At 41.1% G+C, this 19548-nt stretch overlaps 2 protein-coding genes across 9 annotated transcripts in view; one reads left to right on the top strand and one right to left on the bottom strand.

Moving 5' to 3' along the window:
• The window catches only part of TP73 (tumor protein p73), a 256858-nt gene that overhangs the window by 220269 nt on the left and 17041 nt on the right, over positions 1–19548 (bottom strand). For 3 of the 7 annotated variants that reach the window (XM_077458229.1, XM_077458230.1, XM_077458231.1), the window contains exon 1: positions 3946–4178. The exons of 1 other annotated variant lie outside the window; for it this stretch is intronic. In XM_077458229.1, the coding sequence (XP_077314355.1) occupies positions 3946–4001 (56 nt within the window). In that variant the 5' untranslated portion in view covers positions 4002–4178. Of the gene's footprint in view, positions 1–3945; positions 4181–19548 lie in introns of those variants that run through there. 3 more of the 7 variants (XM_077458228.1, XM_077458236.1, XM_077458233.1) reach the window with 2 other exon arrangements.
• WRAP73 (WD repeat containing, antisense to TP73) overlaps positions 19113–19548 on the top strand; it is a 76214-nt gene continuing 75778 nt past the window's right edge. For both annotated transcript variants that reach the window (XM_077458239.1, XM_077458237.1), the window contains exon 1: positions 19113–19246. In XM_077458239.1, the coding sequence (XP_077314365.1) occupies positions 19178–19246 (69 nt within the window). In that variant the 5' untranslated portion in view covers positions 19113–19177. The remainder of the gene's footprint in view (positions 19247–19548) is intronic.

The raw sequence follows: 19548 nt of genomic DNA, 5'->3' as shown, positions 1-19548 counted from the left end.
TCTGTGGACCCAGATGTAAAAGGGGGAGGGGGGAAACTCTGTGGACCCAGATGTAAAGGAGGGGAGGGGAACTCTGTGGACCCAGATGTAAAAGGGGGAGGGGGGAAACTCTGTGGACCCAGATGTAAAGGAGGGGAGGGGAACTCTGTGGACCCAGATGTAAAGGAGACCTCTGTGGACTGTGATGTAAAAGGGAACTCTGTGGATCCCGATGTAAAGGGCGACTCTTGTTATTAACTTCATGTCATTAGAAATTGCTGTGCGCTCCTAAAGTGTCCGGGTTTGACTTGAAGAAAAGGCGGCAACCCTATGCCCTATAGCAGTTTTACTACAATACAGGACGGACGCGCTTATATATGCGCAATCCTGCACTTCTGGGTTATCAGGCACGAGTGCACGCTGGCTCGCTCCCGCTGTGATTATACAGGGGTGGTGGTAAAAACAGGTGGGTGAACCATTGTTTTACTGCCCCCTGACTAAAGTTACAGCCTTATAGGGTGGCACAGCCTGTCAAACTTGGCCATTCATTTTAATGCTAAATGCTCGACTCGCCGAACAATTAAAAAACAAACAAAAAAAAAAAGAAAAAAAAAGAAGAAGAGGATGTTCAAGAGATGTCAGGATCGCCTCCTAAATGCCTGCCATCCTCTGCTATACCACCCTCTGAAAAAAAAGGTAAGTGCTGCCGTCTGTCCAAGGGCCCCTTCACACCTATGCAGGTTGCAGTTTGCATATTCCAGGTGCGTTTTGTGTTTTTTTTCAATATGAGTTTTTAATCCATTGAAGTCTATGGAACCAAAAACCAGTAAAAAGTCCCTGGCCCTTTACCATAAAATGCACAGGATGTGAACGTGACCCCATAGGAATCCATGTTAAATGGACTGTAGTGTGTTTCTGCAAGACTGAAAACGCACTAAGACACAAAAACCAAACAAAACGCATGGATGTGAACCAGGCCGAAAGGCCCATTCACACCAGGTGCAGCTGCATGCATTTTTGACTGCACAACTGCATAGATAGTCCAATATCCAGGCTATCCTATAGGCATAGTTCATACTAGTGCAGTGAAAAAAAAAAAAAAAGTACAGCATGCTGCATTTGTGTGTCAGCTGCATGTAAACGCACATCAACTGAATGTAAATGTGAATTAAAATTCATGCATATGTACAAGGCAAAAACATGCAATAGATGTCTGGATGGGCCCTAAAAGTGTGTTACCATACGTTAGCTGCACTGCACCATAAATGTGCTGGCAGTGCACTAAGATCCCTTTCACACTGGGGCATTTTTCAGGCGCTTTAGCGTAAAAAAAAAAAAAAAAAAAAAAAAAAAATCGCCTGTAAAGTGCCTGAAAGAAGCCGCAACTGCAATCCCAATGTGAAAGCCCGAGTGCTTTCACACTGAGGCGCTGCGCTGGCAGGGCGTCAAAAAAAGTCCCGCAAGCAGCTTCTTTGCAGTGCTTTTGGAGCGGTGAATACAACGCTCCTAAAGCGCCACTTCCCACTGAAATCAGCGGGAAGCGCCTGCAAAACACTTGCAAAGTGCTGCTTTTGGCAGCGGCACTTTGTGGGTGCTTTTTTCAACCCTTTATTTGGCCACTAGCAGGGGTTAAATGCACCCCACTAGCGCTCGAAAAACACTGGTAAAGCGCCGCTAGTTTAAGTGCCGCTTTACGAGCGTTTTTCGGGCGCTGGCAGTGTGAAATGGCTCTTAAAGCACTCGGGCTTTCACATTGGGATTGCAGATGAGGCTTGCTTTACAGGCGCTTTTTTTAACGTTAAAGCGCCTGAAAAATGCCCCAGTGTGAAAGGGGGCTTAGATTAGTGCCTTGGGGCGGCATACAAAATAACTGGCAGCGTGGTACATGCATTGCCATACACTACCGCTATCCTCAGAGCTGAATGGGCCCCTAAGGGGCTCATTCACATTAAATGCATTAGAAGCATGTACACTATTGCAGCAATTTATCACACGTTACTTTGTGGTTCAAAACACATTCTGGTGCGATTCTGAAGTTTGTCATTTCGTTGCAGATCAACACACCCAAAGTGGCAGCATGCCACAAAACTGCCAGGACGCACCATTACCTAATGACATAAGGACCACGTTGCCTGCTGTACCGAGCACAGTGATTCAATGAGAATGAGCCCTTTGTTTTTTCATGCATTAATGTAGCATAGGAACAAAGATCTAGAGATTCTCCGGAGAATATTCTTCAGCATGGCGGCACCAAGACCAAATTCTACAGTATAACATTAGACTGACAAATGCCCTATAAATCAAGTTCCTGTTTTCTTATTGGTTGTTATAAGCTACTGCACCTCACAGGTATGACATTTTTTTCCCCCCCCCCCCCCCCATTTATTTTCTTTACTAATTTGCATTTGTATGTGACTTTTCAGTGCATTCCGGTGCAAAAAAAAAAAAATGCAGCATGCTGTACTCTCTCCCCCCCTCCCCCCCCTTTACTTCTTTTAAAGGCACATGAAAGCAGCTTAACAGTTTCACAGTAAACCCCAGCACGTTGCATTACATTTGCCAAGTGCTTAAAAAAAAAAAAAATGTACAAAAAAAATAAAAATAAAATAAAAAACACGGCATGTACTGCAGCATAGTGCAACACATTCTGGGTTCATTCACAGCAGATGTGTATTTGTGAGTGCATTCATACCACCAAAAAAAAAAATAATAATAATAATAATAATGCTTCCCTACGAATGCAGTTCATACCAGTGCAATGTGTTGCAGCCCTGAAGAAAAGTACAGCATGCACTACTTTCAGTGCAATGCAAAAAAAAAAAAAAAAAAAAAAAAATGTATAAATGTGTATATATATATATATATATATATATATATATATATATATATAAAATAAAAAACAAACACATCCAAAATGTGCATAAATGCAACACGCTGCAAGGCAAAAAAAAAACAAAAAAAACAAAAAAAAATTTAAATAAATAAAAAAAATGAATGCAACAAATGCATGGAAAAAGGCAAGCCAATGCATTACGTGTTACGAAAAAATAAATAAAATATTAAAAAAAAGCACCAAAATGCGCATGTGCTAATGAATGTGTTGTGAATGAACCCTAAAATGTGCACAAATGCAAGGCAAAATAAATAACGAAATTCATGTAAAATGCATGCCAATGTATAAAAAAAAAAGCATTGCAACACACATGCATTGTGGTATGCATGAGCCCTAAACCTTAAATGAAAAAAAAAAAAAAAAATTATATAAATAAAAATATAATAATACATATCTACGTATACACAAATGTTGGTAATGAATGCCTAAGTATTATAATAAAATTATCAAATGCCACTTAACCATATCAATGACTGCTGTTTTACAGCAAAAAACTATTTTAGTAAAAGTCACACAATGCCACTAAACCCGAGAGTGTAAAATCTGGTGCAGCTGCGCATGGCAGCCAATCAGCTTCCAGGTTTTATTGTTAAAGCTTAATTGAACAAGCTGAAGTTAGAAGCTGATTGGCTGCCATGCGCAGCTGCACCAGATTTTACACTCTCCAGTTTTAGTAAATCTTCCCCATTGTATTAATGTGATCATTACACAAATAAAGCAGCAGATCTATGAGTTCAGCACCGATGGAGCCCCTTCTCTGACCCCAAACATCGGACCACCGACCTACACGGAGAGATCTTCTCCTCTCCTGCGATGTCGCTCACTTATACTATTTTTGCACCTTGAAATCTCCCCCCCCCCCCCCAGATCTCAGCACCTCGTCCATCTCACGGATCTCCCAGCACACAAACTGGGATGTGACCCTGAAAACCAGTACAGACATTGTACTCACCATCAACCGAAGTGTGCTGAGCCCCGATCCTCCGATGGTCGGAGCTCCTATGGGGGGGGTCAGACCTCCTCCCCTCCCCCCCCCCCTTTATCATACAGAGGATAAGTGAAGGGCCACCTACCTGAGATCCCACTGTGCTCTGATGGTGCCCGGCACTGCTCTCGGTGTCACGGGCATGAAAGTGGTTTGTTGGGGTCCCCAGTCCAGAGCTGTGATCGGTCCCTCTCCTCCCCCCCAGGCTCAGACTAATCCGGGACCGATTCTCCTCCAACTCGGCTTGTAGTGAAAAGAAACCTTCCCCTTAATAACCCCTCCCCGGCCGGCAGCGCGGATCCCGGAGGAGACACCTGTCTGGTGCTGGGAGGGGGAGATGGAAGTGTCAGAGGTGCCAGGGGGGAGGGGGAGGCACCGGGCGCCTCTATGGCCAGACCAGGCGGGAAACTACCCGGGCTTCACTCACTAAATCCAGCCTGGGGAGGGGGCAGGGACTTCATTACACCAGGGACCGGGGACCGAGCTGACTGGACCAGGGACAGAGCTGACTGCACCAGGGACCAGGGACAGAGCTGACTGCACCAGGGACCAGGGACAGAGCTGACTGCACCAGGGATCAGGGACAGAGCTGACTGCACCAGGGACCAGGGACAGAGCTGACTGCACCAGGGATCAGGGACAGAGCTGACTGCACCAGGGACAGAGCTGACTGCACCAGGTACCAGGGACAGAGCTGACTGCACCAGGGATCAGGGACAGAGCTGACTGCACCAGGGACAGAGCTGACTGCACCAGGTACCAGGGACAGAGCTGACTGCACCAGGTACAAGGGACAGAGCTGACTGCACCAGGGACCAGGGACAGAGCTGACTGGACCAGGGACAGAGCTGACTGCACCAGGTACCAGGGACAGAGCTGACTGCACCAGGTACCAGGGACAGAGCTGACTGCACCAGGTACAAGGGACAGAGCTGACTGCACCAGGGACCAGGGACAGAGCTGACTGGACCAGGGACAGAGCTGACTGCACCAGGTACCAGGGACAGAGCTGACTGCACCAGGTACCAGGGACAGAGCTGACTGCACCAGGTACCAGGGACAGAGCTGACTGCACCAGGTACCAGGGACAGAGCTGACTGCACCAGGTACCAGGGACAGAGCTGACTGGACCAGGGACAGAGCTGACTGCACCAGGGACAGAGCTGACTGCACCAGGGACAGAGCTGACTGCACCAGGTACCAGGGACAGAGCTGACTGCACCAGGTACCAGGGACAGAGCTGACTGGACCAGGGACAGAGCTGACTGCACCAGGGATCGGGGACAGAGCTGACTACACCGTCCTCATCTGGAGGGACTCTATAGAAGAACAAACTCTTCTATCAAATGTATCAACTTCCTGGAAATGTATCACCTGCAACATGTATCCGTTGTTACTTTTTTTTTATTTATTTTTCCTTCTTTGCACCAGAAGGAATCGATATCGGAAATGCGGTCAGAATACTTTTTAACTGAAGCTGCAACAAGACCCCGGATATTGCTGTCAATCAACTCACCTGTGCAGCTACCTGGCGATCCTGAAACCCTGGACTGCAGCCAGTTCAAGAGCACAGGAGCTGGGGGACAGAATTCTTTATGACGGCTTTTATAGTCTTTATTATCTATATTCTTATAGATGTATATTTTATACGTAATGTATTATAATATTCTTACTGTATAAATATATTCTAAATCTATTGTATTGTTATTATAATCTTACTGTATAAATATATTGTTAATAAATATAGTCTTAAAATATATCTATTATATTCGTAATGAAATATTATAATATTCTTATTATAAAAATATATTCTTAATATAATTTATTATATTCGCAATAAAAAAAAATACAATATTCTCACTATTTAAATATATTCCTATATTTGTGTGTGTGTGTGTATATATATATATATATAAAATATGTCGGTGGTGGAAGGAAAAAACTTCGCTATTACTTACCTAATGTCGACTATGACAGAAAAAGGAGATGCGCAGAAATTATGCGCACTATTATACCATTATAAATTATAATATATATATATATATATAGTATATATAAAATATATCATTACATTTATATAGTTATAATTATATTTTTTACACATAATATCTTATAAAAAGTAGGGTGTGGAGAGAAAAGCCTTATTTTTTATTATTATTTTTTTTTTATACGGAATGTGTTTTTGTTTGGTAAATAAACCGGAAACGGTTGTTTGTTTTGCACTATTTTTGTTTATTATTTTGGTGAATGAATGAAATCATCCTGCAGATTTTTTTTTTGTTGTTGTTGGTAAACAAGCCTAATATATGAATAACAAATGTTCATTTGAACTGACAAGGATGGCTCGTCAGAAAATATAAATAAAATAAAATAATCGTCAGAAAATATAATTCGTTTTATATACGATGTTACCCTATATTATTATTATTATTATTATTATTATTATTATTATTATTACATGCAAATGACTTGCACATTTTCTATTGGCATTGACTGTGCAGATACAAAATATTAACCGTATTATATATATATATATATATATATAATTTTTTTTTTTTTTTAAACAGAACATATTATGATCATTTTAATTAAACAAATAATTGCATTTGCTGCAATACATTTTGCACACTTATTGATCACCACTCCAATACAATACTAGGTGGGGTAGCCCACCCCACCTAGTATTGTATTGGAGTGGTGATCAATAAGTGTGCAAAATGTATTGCAGCAAATGCAATTATTTGTTTAATTAAAATGATCATAATATGTTCTGTTTAAAAAAAAAAAAATGTTTGTCTGATAACAGGCTGTGTGATCGATGATTTCCTTGTGCTCATATACATTAATATTATAACCTATTATAAAATATAATACAGTAATCTTCTACCCCCCCCCCCCCCCCCATTTAGAGAGATATGAAACATTTTGAATATAAATAATCATAAAATATGTTACATGATCAGTGTGAATGTAAACAATCTGTCATACTGAAATATTATCATTACATCTGCATTATGATCTACAACGAATGTTATTATTAATATTATATTATTACTATTATACAGGATATATATATATATATATATATATATATATATATATATATATATATATATATATATATATATATATATATATATACATATATATATATTTTGTTTGTTTTCAATTATTTTAGATTTAAATCACTTATATGTTAACCTTGCATTGTTTATTTAAAAATTGTATTACCATTGTAATATTTACGATCTGACCATGATCAGTTGCATATTTCTATAGCATTGATTGTGCATCATAAACATTACTAAGGCAGATGTAATATTATTATTTCAGTATGACAGATTCTTTACATTCACACTGATCATATTTTATGTTTTTTTTTTTTTTTGTTTTTTTTATTATTATTAAAAATGTTTTATCCCTCTAAATGGGTATAACAGATTATTGTATTATAGTTTATGACCGGTTATATAATATTTTATATTGACATGTTTTCTCATTACAATATCACAGGTTACTGATTACCAGATTCTTCACAGAAGAGGAAAACAAATATTGAATCCTTGGTTATTTCAAAAAAAATATATGTTCTGTTTTGTTTATGCTGTTATTTTTTTTAATAAAATGAAAATATATAATATATGTCATACTGCAGTGTATGTTATAATGGTAAATAATCATATGTGGTGTCATCATTACAAGATACAGGAGGCTTTGACACAAGTCATGGTGACAGAAGGGTTGTAGATAACAAAAGTATTTGAGCATCAAGCTGGAAAATATGATCTGATTCCCCATTGTCCTTATGTCATGTCCTTATGAATTGTCCCTATGAAGCCAACAGGGATAGGGGGTCTGCCAGATATGTCTGGGCACACCATAATTTCCCCTGTTTAGACCCCTGATATTTTATAAAAGCACACTAATGGGGCTCTGAAAAAAAAAAATAGTAAAAAAGTAATACAAAAAAAAATTGTAAAGAAGTAATAATACAAAAAAAATGTAAAAAGTTATAATAATAAAAAATTGTAAAAAAAAAGTAATAACAAAAAAATTGTAAAAAGTAATACTAATTAAAAAATTGTAAAAAAAATAACACAGTCAGTATATATACACATGCACACACATGCATATGTGTTTAAGCTTTGGGGTGCACACCTATGGAAGCCAATGATGCAATTTTCTCAGCTCTCATTCACATTGACTGCGGCTTTGGAATTGTGCGACTTCATCTGAAATCAGAGCTGTACTGCATTGCTGTACTGTATTATGTTTGTGTTAGGCTTTGTTCACACCAATGCATTGCAGGAAGACATGCAAAAATCACACGCTTTCCTGCAATGCATGAAAACAAGTTACCCCTTTGCAGATGTGTAAGCCCCTGTACACACGGTCGGATAATCCGGCCGTGTGTGGGCTCCATTGGACTTTTTCCGTCGGAATGTCCGACCAACAAAGTTTGAGAACTGGATTTAAAATTTTCCCACAACATGATACGATCGGACAAAGAGAGACATCGTAGAGAATTCCGATCGGACAAAGTGCCACGCATGCTCAGATCAAATTACGAGACCAAAGCTATTGGCTACTAGCCTGAATGTAGTCCTGTCGTAACGAACGAACGTCATCACGTTCCGAACTATTGGATTTTCCGACAACTTTGTCCGACCGTGTGTATGCAACATCAGTTTCGGACAAAATCCGTCGGAAAAAATCTGATGGATTTTGTGGTCGGAATTTCCGACCGTGTGTACAAGGGTTAACACCTAATGACAACGCCCCCCCCCCCCCCCCCCCACACACATATTTTGCGAACGCACGCAGCCATGGGAGCCAAAAACGCATGGTACAGCAGCGATCATGCATTTTGGTGCAGTGCAATTATTAAAATGTCGCATTCACCTTTTTTTTTGTGTGTTTCTCATACATAGGGCAGCTCAAATTAAATTATTTTGCTGCCCTAAATGTGACACGTGCAAAAAAACAAAGTCCATGTGCTCGGTTGCACATCCGTGGTGTGAACAGAGGCCCGATTCACACCTATTACATTTTTAGTACTTTTTGCATTTTGCAGATTTGCACTACAGTCCATTTACCTTGTTTTCCTATGGAACACGTTCTGCAGTGCAAATCTGCAAAATGCAAAAAGCACTAAAAATGCCATAGGTGTGAATCTGGCCTTAAAGCATTTTAGTACTTTTTTAATATCACACGTCCGGAACGCTGGTGCAAAAAGGCGCACCACATTGCACAGTGTGAATTGTGAATTTGCTTGCAGACAGTCCCATTCATGTCTATTGGGATGCAGCAGCTGCATGGACACATCCTTTTACCCAAATCTGACAGCCAGCCAGGTGCCTTCACCCAGAAGCACAGAACAGCTGTGCATCAAACACGGTCCTTAACCACTTGCTTACAGGGCACTTAAACACCTTCCTGCCCAGACCAATTTTCAGCTTTCGGTGCTCTCACAATTTGAATGACAATTACTCAGTCATGCAACACTGTACCCAAATGAATTTTTTGTCCTTTTTTTCCCACAAATAGAGCTTTCTTTTGGTGGTATTTGATCACCTCTGGGGTTTTTATTTTTTGCGCTATAAATGAAAAAAGACCGAAAATTTTGAAAAAAAACGCATATTTCTTTGTTTCTGTGACAGAATTATGCAAATTATTAATTTTTCTTCATAAATTTTGGTCACAATTTATACTGCTACATGTCTTTGGTAAAAATAACCCAAATTAGTGGATATTATTTGGTCTTTGTGAAAGTTAGAGAGTCTACAAGCTGTGGTGCGAATCGCACAAAATTGATCACATCTGATGTACTGGTGGCCTATCTCGCTTCTTGTGACCCGAACAAGTCAGGAAAGTACAAATACCCCCCAAATGACCCCTTTTTGGAAAGTAGACATTCTAAGGTATTTAGTAAGAGGTATAGTGAGCTTTTTGATGTTGTCATTTTTTTCCCACAATTCTTTGCAAAATTAAGATTTTTCATTTTTTTTTTTTTCTCCACAAAATTGTCATTGTAATAGGTTATTTCTCTCACGTGGCATGTGTATACCACAAATGACACCCCCCAAAAAATTCTGCTACTCCTCCTGAGTATTACAATACCACATGTGTGGGACTTTTTCACAGCCTGACCACATAGAGAGGCCCAACATGCAGGTAGCGCCATCATGTGTTCTAGGAACATAAGTTACACATCTAACTTGTTGACTATTTATTACACTTTTGAAGCACCAGGACAATGACACGTGACACTGATGACAGATGGCACTGATACGTGGCAATGATGACAGGTGGCACTGATGACAGATGGCACTAATATGTGGCACTGATGACAGATGGCACTAATATGTGGCACTGATGACGCGTGGCACTTATACGTGGCACTGATGACACGTGGCACTAATACGTGGCACTGATGACACGTGGCACTGAAACGTGGCACCGATGACAGATGGCACTAATACATGGCACTAATATGTGCCACCGATGACAGATGGCACTAATACATGGCACCGATGACGCGTGACACTGATGACAGATGGCACTGATAAGTGGCATTGATGACACGTGACACTGACAACAGATGGCACGTGACACTGACAGGTGGCACTGATGACAAATGGCACTGATACGTGGCACTGATGACAGATGGCACTATGTGGCACTGATGACACGTGGCACTGACGGCAGGTGGCACTGACGGCAGGTGGCACTGGGGGCAGGTGGCACTGGGGGCAGGTGGCACTGGGGGCAGGTGGCACTGACGGCAGGTGGCACTGGGGTGGATGGCACTGGGGGCAGGTAGCACTGGGGTGGATGGCACTGGGGGCAGGTAGCACTGGGGTGGATGGCACTGGGGGCAGGTAGCACTGGGGTGGATGGCACTAGGGGCAGGTAGCACTGGGGTGGATGGCACTGGGGGCAGGTAGCACTGGGGTGGATGGCACTGGGGGCAGGTAGCACTGGGGTGGATGGCACTGGGGCAGATAGCACTGCTGGGGGCGGATGGCACTGCTGGGGGCGGATGGCACTGCTGGGGGCGGATGGCACTTTTTATTTCATTTTTTTAATTTTTTTTTTTTCCAGAATCAGAACGGCTGCCGCTGCAGCCGTTCATCTCTCCCCTCTCGCACTGTCTGTGCGAGGAAGGAGAGCGGCGCTGCGAGATGATCTCATATGTTTACATATGAGATCATCTCCCATTGGACACGCCGATCACGCTGTAAACGGCCGCTGTGATTGGCCGTTTACAGCGATCTGTGTTTGCCTGTCCCCGGGGGACACGGCGAACACAGAACTTCCGCGATGCGCGCCCGCGGCGGCGCGCATTGCGGAAGTAAACATCAGGCCGTCCAGGGACGACCGCCCGAACGAACGCGCCTGCTCTACGGCCGTAATTCGGCTATAGGGCGGGCGCGAGGAGGTTAAAGTGGTTGTAAACCTCAGACATGAAATATGAACAAAGCATATCCCTCTATAGTCTGTACTTGTTTCAGTTCGGAGTAGACATGGGCGCTGTCAATAAACTAGTTTTGTTTCGTTCTGTTACGGTTTGTATTAATTGATTCGTACTTCATAATTCGTGTCCGAAATTCAATTTCAATTCGTACGAAATACGAATTGTCGTTAGGTTCGTTAACTTGTACGAACGTTCTTTACGATGAATTTAAAGGCAAAAATATATCATCCTGTCACCCCAAAGATCCCAGTTGTCCCCCCAGCTAATGGAGCAGTTAGCATTTTTGAAAATCAATTTGCCAAAGCTGGGGTACCCCTCCCTCACTCTGAACATTCCTTGAACTGACTGTCTGCAGTAGAGATGGCCATTGGTCTTAGCTGGTCCCTGTCCCTCCGCACAATCCCTCCCCTCGCTTCTCATCTACCCCTATTTGCTGGTGACATCATCTGGGATGGACGAGAAGAGAGGAGGGGCCGCCCGGGAGCAGCGGAGAGAGAACTGCGCTACTCTGCATGCTGGCTGGTAAACGCTGTGCCATGATGTTCCCCAATGTGCCCCACTGTGCTCCAAAATGCCCTGATGTTCCCCAATGTGCCCTGATGTTCCCCAATGTGCTCCAATATGCCCTGATATGCCCCAATGTGACCTGATGTTCCCCAATGTGTCCTGATGTGCCCTGATGTGCCCCAATGTGCTCCAATATGCCCTGATGTGCCCCGATGTGCCCTGATGTGCCCCAATGTGCTCCAATGTGCTCCAATATGCCTTGATGTTCCCCAATGTGCTCCAATATGCCCTGATATGCCCCAATGTGCCCCATTGTGCCCTGATGTTCCCCAATGTGTCCCAATGTGCTCCAATATGCCTAGATGTTCCCCAATGTGCCCTGATGTTCCCCAATGTGCTCCAATATGCCCTGATATGTCCCAATGTGCCCTGATGTTCCCCAATGTGTCCTGATGTGCCCTGATGTGCCCCGATGTGCCCTGATGTGCCCCAATGTGCTCCAATGTGTTCCAATATGCCCTGATGTTCCCCAATGTGCTCCAATATGCCCTGATATGCCCCAATGTGCCCCAATGTGCCCTGATGTTCCCCAATGTGTCCCAATGTGCTCCAATATGCCCTGATGTTCCCCAATGTGCCCCGATGTTCCCCAATGTGCTCCAATATGCCCTGATATGCCCCAATGTGTCCTGATGTTCCCCAATGTGTCCTGATGTGCCCTGATGTGCTTCAATGTGCTCCAATATGCCCTGATGTGCCCCAATGTGCTCCAATGTGCCCTGATGTGCCCCCACCAATCTTCTCATTTACACATATGACTTCTAGAACAGATAAAAAGACATTTAGGGAAATTGATCAAAATTGGAGCGAACAGAATCTGGAGCAGTTGCCCATGGCAACCAATCAGCTTCTCTTCAGTTCGTTCCGTTAAGATTTGAAAATGAAAGAGAGACGCGGATTGTCTGCCATGCACCGCTGGTCCAGTTTTCGCCTGCTCCAGTTTCGATAGATCCCCCACAAGTGTTTGGGGTCACCGGGGATGTGCGGAGAGCACATGCGTGGTAACACCAAACAATTTTCAGTGACCCCGCACATCCCCGGTGACCCCGTACAGTGCGGGATATCAAAACTGGAGCAGCTGTGCATGGCAGCCATGTGCTCATTATGAGGGGCTCCCACCATCCCTGTGCTGTGCTGACTTCCTCCTGGGGCTGTACCCCTGCTGTGCATATTATGAGGGGCTCCCACCATCCCTGTGCTGTGCTGACTTCCTCCTGGGGCTGTACCTCTGCTGTGCATATTATGAGGGGCTCCCACCATCCCTGTGCTGTGCTGACTTCCTCCTGGAGCTGTACCTCTGCTGTGCATATTATGAGGGGCTCCCACCATCCCTGTGCTGTGCTGACTTCCTCCTGGGGCTGTACCTCTGCTGTGCATATTATGAGGGGCTCCCACCATCCCTGTGCTGTGCTGACTTCCTCCTGGAGCTGTACCTCTGCTGTGCATATTATGAGGGGCTCCCACCATCCCTGTGCTGTGCTGACTTCCTCCTGGGGCTGTACCCCTGCTGTGCATATTATGAGGGGCTCCCACCATCCCTGTGCTGTGCTGACTTCCTCCTGGAGCTGTACCCCTGCTGTGCTCAGTATGTCAGCACAGGAATGGTGGAAGCCCCTCATAATGAGCACAGCAGGGGTACAGAAGTTGGGCTCACATATGCTGCGGGTGCGGATTACAGCAGGGGGTCTGGTGCGCCCCTGTTCACCGTTTCAAGGGCGAAGCAGGTCCCGGTTTTGTCCTGAATTCGGACCTGAAACTGAGCCGAAGATGCCCAGGACTCTTCTGCAGTGCACTCCACGGCCGCCCCGGAGCTCCATTGAGAGCTGGTCACACTCTCCTGTCATGCAAATTGAAAAAGCTGCATCCAATTTGCATAAGTGTGAACCCAGCCTCATGTGCACCGGTCTGAATGAGATCCTATGATGGTCCAAACAAGTCCCAAACAAGCTCTGTGTCTTGGCCTAGGGCAGTGATGGCAAACCTTGGCAGCCCAGATGTTTTGGAACTACATTTCCCATGATGCTCAGTGCTCACCTACACTGCAGAATGCATGGGCATCATGGGAAATGTAGTTCCAAAACATCTGGGGTGCCAAGGTTCACCATCACTGACCTAGGGTGACAAGGCCCAGGCCTAGGGCGGCAAAAAAGCCACCGCACAATTGCAAATGGTCTCCCTGCGCAGACCGAATCTGGTGCAGCTGTGCATGGCGACCAATCAGCTTTTGTCTCCAGCTTGCTCAGTTAAGCTGGCCATACGCCTATAGATTATCTATAGATTTTCTATGGTTAGATGGAAAAAGTGGGAGATTCCTCCATCCACACAGTTTAGCGAACATTAAGAAATCTGTTGCACTTTTTCCATCTAACCATAGAAAATCTGCAGATAATCTATAGGTGTATGGCCAGCTTTAGGTTTTTAAAATAACAGATAGAAGCTGATTGGTTTCTACCCACAGCTTCTCCGTCTGATCAGGTTTTGATGAATACCCCCCCCCCCCCCCCCATTTCATTTCTATTTCAGCTTCATGTACATTGGACATTTTTACAACCTATCACGAATGATTTAACTTGACAGACAGTAACCTATATTTAAAACATCCGTTTTGCCGTGTTTACATGCTGCGTTTTGCCACGTTTTGCCGCGTTTGAGTTTAGAAGCGTTTCTAAAAAAATTAAAAATAAAATATCTTTTTTAAAATGGCCAAAAATGAAAAATGCCTATAAACGAGACGCGGCTAAACGTGGATTACCGCATTGAGATGTGTTTGGCGTGTGAAATGTCAGAAATGTTGGCGTCTGAACCCATTTTTTTGCTTTTGAAGAAACGCTGTCAGACGCAACTGCCTAAAAAACGTCAATAAACGAGACTGTGGTCACATAGGGTGACATCGGGCGAGTTCTGGGGCAGTTGAAAAAAGCCTCTGAACGTGCGTTTAGCAGCATCCCGTGTACATGGGGCCTTCAAGTGTAACTCCACTTTTGTTGAGAGGGGGGCGTGTTCTGTATACCATCTGTGTACAGAACTCTTCTGGGCGGCCATATTACATTGCGTTTCGCAGAAACGTACAGCGGCTGCAGATTGAAAAGGAAAGATCATTTTTAATAACATTCAAATACAATATGACTTGTGTCACAATTGTATAAGCTGTATTATTTTTTAATTTGCTTTATTTTTTGTGCAGTTACCCATTATCCCTATTTCTATTTTATTGAACCCTATTTATATGGAACTCTACATCTCTATTTAACCCAGAGTCCTAATTCTCTCCTTCCTCCCTGTCGCTATTATTTTTCTACCATTTTTCTATTTTTACCTTTAATATATAATTAGTTACGCATTTTGTTAATTTTTTTATAAAAAAATAAAAACATTATTCCTAGTTAACCCTTTGTTAACCATAATCAGCCCTAATTATCTCTTATTTCTTGCCCTTACTCATTTTTTCTGCTGATTTTTTGCAGTTCTATTTCTTTTTTTTAACCAATAATATTTACCCCTTTTTTCATTCGTTTTTTTTTTTAAGTGTCTCATACAAAAATGTGCAAAATTCATTTTTTTTTCTTTTTTTAAAGAAAATGAATTTCTATGTAACCCTTTATTAATGCCAAATCAGACCTGATTAACTCAGGCTTCTTTTAGACGTTATTTTTCTGCAGTTTTTTTTTTCTTTCATTTTCATTTTTGTGTGCTATTTTGTTTTATTCTTCTGGGGTTTTTTTTCGAAAAAAAAAACGAAAAAAAAAAAAAAAAACTGCGCAAAACAGAAAATAAATAAATAAAATGTATAAATAATTATAGTAATATAATAATTTTATTTATAAATAAATAAAATAAACAATAAAAGTATTCCCATCACCTCTTAATTAACCCCTTGTTAACCCTAATCAGCCTTAACAACTTCCTCCTCCCTTTAGATTGTAAGCTCCATAAGCAGGACCCTCCTATTCCTTCTGTATTGAACTGTATTTTAATTGTATGGTCCCCCCCTCCCCACATTGTAAAGCTCTGCGCAGACTGTTGGCGCTATATAAATTATGTACATGAATAATAATAATAATAATCTCCTTCTTGCTATTTTTTTCTGATGTTTTGTTTTACATTTCTATTTTTTTCACCAGAAACAGTGAGTACTGTCTATGATAGTTTTTTTATTTTATTTACAATTACCTCAAGCAAGATGGAAGATACTATTTTTCACCATTAATTCATTAATTAATATTATTAAATACATATTAAATTAAATAAATTAAATGATTAAATAAATAAATATTAAATAAATAAATTATTTAATAATTAATATTATTAATATATATATTTCTAGTAGTACCCCTTAATTAAACCTAATCAGTCCTTAATATCATCTCGTTCTCCTCTTAGCTATTATGTTCTAGTTTCTTACATAATTGTTTAAAGTGATTGTAAATGATAACCTTGTAAAACACCCCATTCAGTTTACAATAGAAACGAAAGGCAAAACATTTTTGTATATCTATCTATCTATCTAGCTATCTATCGAGAAAGATATAGATAGACAGATAGAGATAGACAGATAGAGAGATAGAGATAGAGACGAGCTAGGGGGAGGGGAGAAACAGCAGGACACTGATCTTCCCAGTGAATGGCTGTGCAGTGGCGGGGGCAAGTCTCAGGAAAAGTCTGATCATTGGAGGAGCGCAGACTGAGTTCCCAGCACAGCTAGAGAACTGACCATGCTGTGCTCTCCCGCTTAGTGTGGTCAGTTGTTAATAGGAAAGCAGAGTGACTGGCAGGAACACCGGGGATTTCACACAAAGGAAGCAATACAAAGAGAACGGGAGACTTTCTCATACAAGTACACAGCACAGCAGCCACATATCAGGAATATGAAGTGTTGGGGGAAAAAATGCTTTAATGTAATCTAGATTTTTTTGTTTACTATTATAATTATTTAATAATAATAATTAATTTTATTATTAAAAAATAAACTACATTCCTTTATTACCCCTTAGTTAACCCTAGTCAGCCCTAATTATCCTCCTTAGCTATTACTTTTTTTGTTTTTTTTTATCTCTATTTTTTACCAATATTTAATGTTTTTTTTAAATAAAAATGTGCAAAATAAAAAAATAAACAACATTCTTTTATTACCCCTCAGCCCAAATTATCCCCTTAGCTATTATTTTTCTTTTTTTTTTTATCTCAATTTTTTTTAACAATATTTAATGGTTTTTGTTTTTTTTGTAATAAAAATGTGCAAAATAAAAAAATAAACTACATTCGTTTATTACCCCTCAGTTAACCCTAATCAGCCCAAATTATCCCCATTAGCTATTATTTTTCAGTTTTTTTTATATCTTTTTTTAATGTTTTTTTTTTATAAAAATGTTAAAAATAAAAAAATAAACAAAATTCTTTTATTACCCCTCAGCCCTGAGTATCCCCTTTACCCCTTAGATATTATTTTTCTTCTTTTTTTTTTACCTCAACTTTTTTACCAATATTTAATGTTTTATTTTTTAAAATAAAAATGTGTAAAGTAAAAAAAAATAAACGACATTCCTTTATTACCACTCAGTTAACTCTAATCAGCCCTAGTTATTCCCTTAACTATTATTTTTCTGTTTTTTTTATCTTTATTTTTTTACCAATATTTAATTTTCTTTAATAAAAATGTGCAAAATAAAAAAATAAATTACATTATTTTATTACCCCTCAGTTACCCCTAATCAGGCCTTTACCCCTTAGCCTTTTTCTTTTTTTTATCTCAATTTTTTTTTTTTACAAATATTTAATGTTTTTTGTTTTTAATAAAAATGTACAAAATAAAAAAATAAACTACATTCCTTTATTGCCCCTCAGTTAACCCTAATCAGCCCTAATTATCCCCTTTATCCCTTAGCTATTATGTTTTGTTTTTGTTTTTTCATCTCAATTTTTTTTTTTTTAACAATATTTAATGTTTTTTTTTTTAATAAAAATGTGCAAAATAAAAAATAAACTACATTCCTTAATTGCCCCTCAGTTAACCCTAATCAGTCCCAATTATCCCCTTTATCCCTTAGCTATTATTTTTCTTTTTTATCTAGATTTGTTTTACCAATATTTAATGTTTTTGTTTTTATTTTATTTTTTTAAATCACAAAATGAAAAAAAAAAATCACAAAATGAAAAAAAATATATATTCCTATTAACCCTTTAGTTAAACCCTTGTCAGACTTAAATATTTCTTTTAGCTATTATGTTTCTTTTTTTTTGTTTCACAAAGCGCTATTATGTTTCTTGTTACCTGTTCTCTCTTATTATTATTTTTTTTTTCTTTGAAAAAAAATTAGCAAAATTAAATAAATAAATGTATTCTTATTTATTCTTTTAATTATCTCTAATTATTTCCTTACTCCCCTCAGCAATTATTATTCTTTTTTTTTTTTTTTTACATTTTTGTTTTTTAAATTTTGTGTTGCAGAAAAAAAAAAAAAGGAAATAAATGTAAGTAAAACGTTGTTTTTTTAAAATCTGAAATAATTTTGTCGTACTTTGTAGTAGAAATGTCATTTTATAGAAGGGAAATTATAGGATACAATGTATTTTTTTTTCCAGTACATTTTTACACTCTATGGAGAATAGAAGAAAAATATATATTTTTTTATTTATAAATTTCTTAGAAATTGTATTATTATAATTTTTTTTTTTTTTTTTTTAAGTTTTAGGTAGAGTGAGAAAGTATTAGATCCCCCCATCCTGTCAGTATTGGACTCTTCCAGCTGTCAGTATTGGACTCCCCCCCCTGTCAGTAGTGGACTCTCCCAGTCAGTATTGGACCCCGCCCCCCTGTCAGGTATATAATGCAGCGGTTTCCATGGTGACAGGAATCACTTTCACTCACATACACGGTGAGGTCTCGGGGTCTCCGTGTCTGTGTGGTGGTGTTGTTTGGGGGAGGGGACACGTTCCACCCGGGAACCAGCCCGGGATACACAGTCCTCCGTCTCCCGCCTCCCTTCCCGCCTCTGTCCTCTCCCGCCGCCTCAGGCCGCCAATCCCGCCTCGGCTCCGCCCCCACCACCTGCTCGCCACACGACATAACCCCGCCCCACTCCCCTCTGCTGCCGCCTTCTTCCCCCGTCCGTCATGCCATAGGTCACGCCCCCTCCATCTTCGCTGCGCTGAAGCTGATTAGCATACGGCACGCCCACGTCGCCAGCGTCCTTCCGTAATTCCCTTGACGTGTACGTGCTCCGCCCCCCTCCTCTCCGGCGGTGATGGATTCAGCTTGAATGAGGTGAAGAGGAGAGAAATGAACTTCTCTGAGGTGTTCAAACTGTCCAATCAGCTGTGCCGCTTCTCCCCCAAGGGGAAGTATCTGGTGAGTGTGCGGAGAGGGGATTGGCTGGGCTCGGGGTGTTATGGGGGGGGAACCCCATTGGAGGTCACTGGGACCCTCCTGCGCTGTCTCCCGGCTCCGGAGTGTACACAGCACAGTCCCCTATAGATGTGAGTGTGGAGGAGGGGGTCACCCCTGGGGGGCGCTCTGCCCTCATACACACGGGTGGGATGGGGTGATGTACGTTATTCGTTGTGATCGGCGTGTCCCCTCCATGTCATGAGCAATGCTCTGCAAGGATAATAATGGGGCGTGATGCTCTGCATGGATAATAATGGGCTGTG

Source organism: Lithobates pipiens, unplaced genomic scaffold (assembly GCF_037356315.1).
Source record: "Lithobates pipiens isolate NorthernLeopardFrog02 unplaced genomic scaffold, aLitPip1_a1.2 Scaffold_27, whole genome shotgun sequence".
NCBI classification, from domain to species: Eukaryota; Metazoa; Chordata; class Amphibia; order Anura; family Ranidae; genus Lithobates; species Lithobates pipiens.
This window is presented reverse-complemented; position numbering and strand designations above follow the sequence as displayed.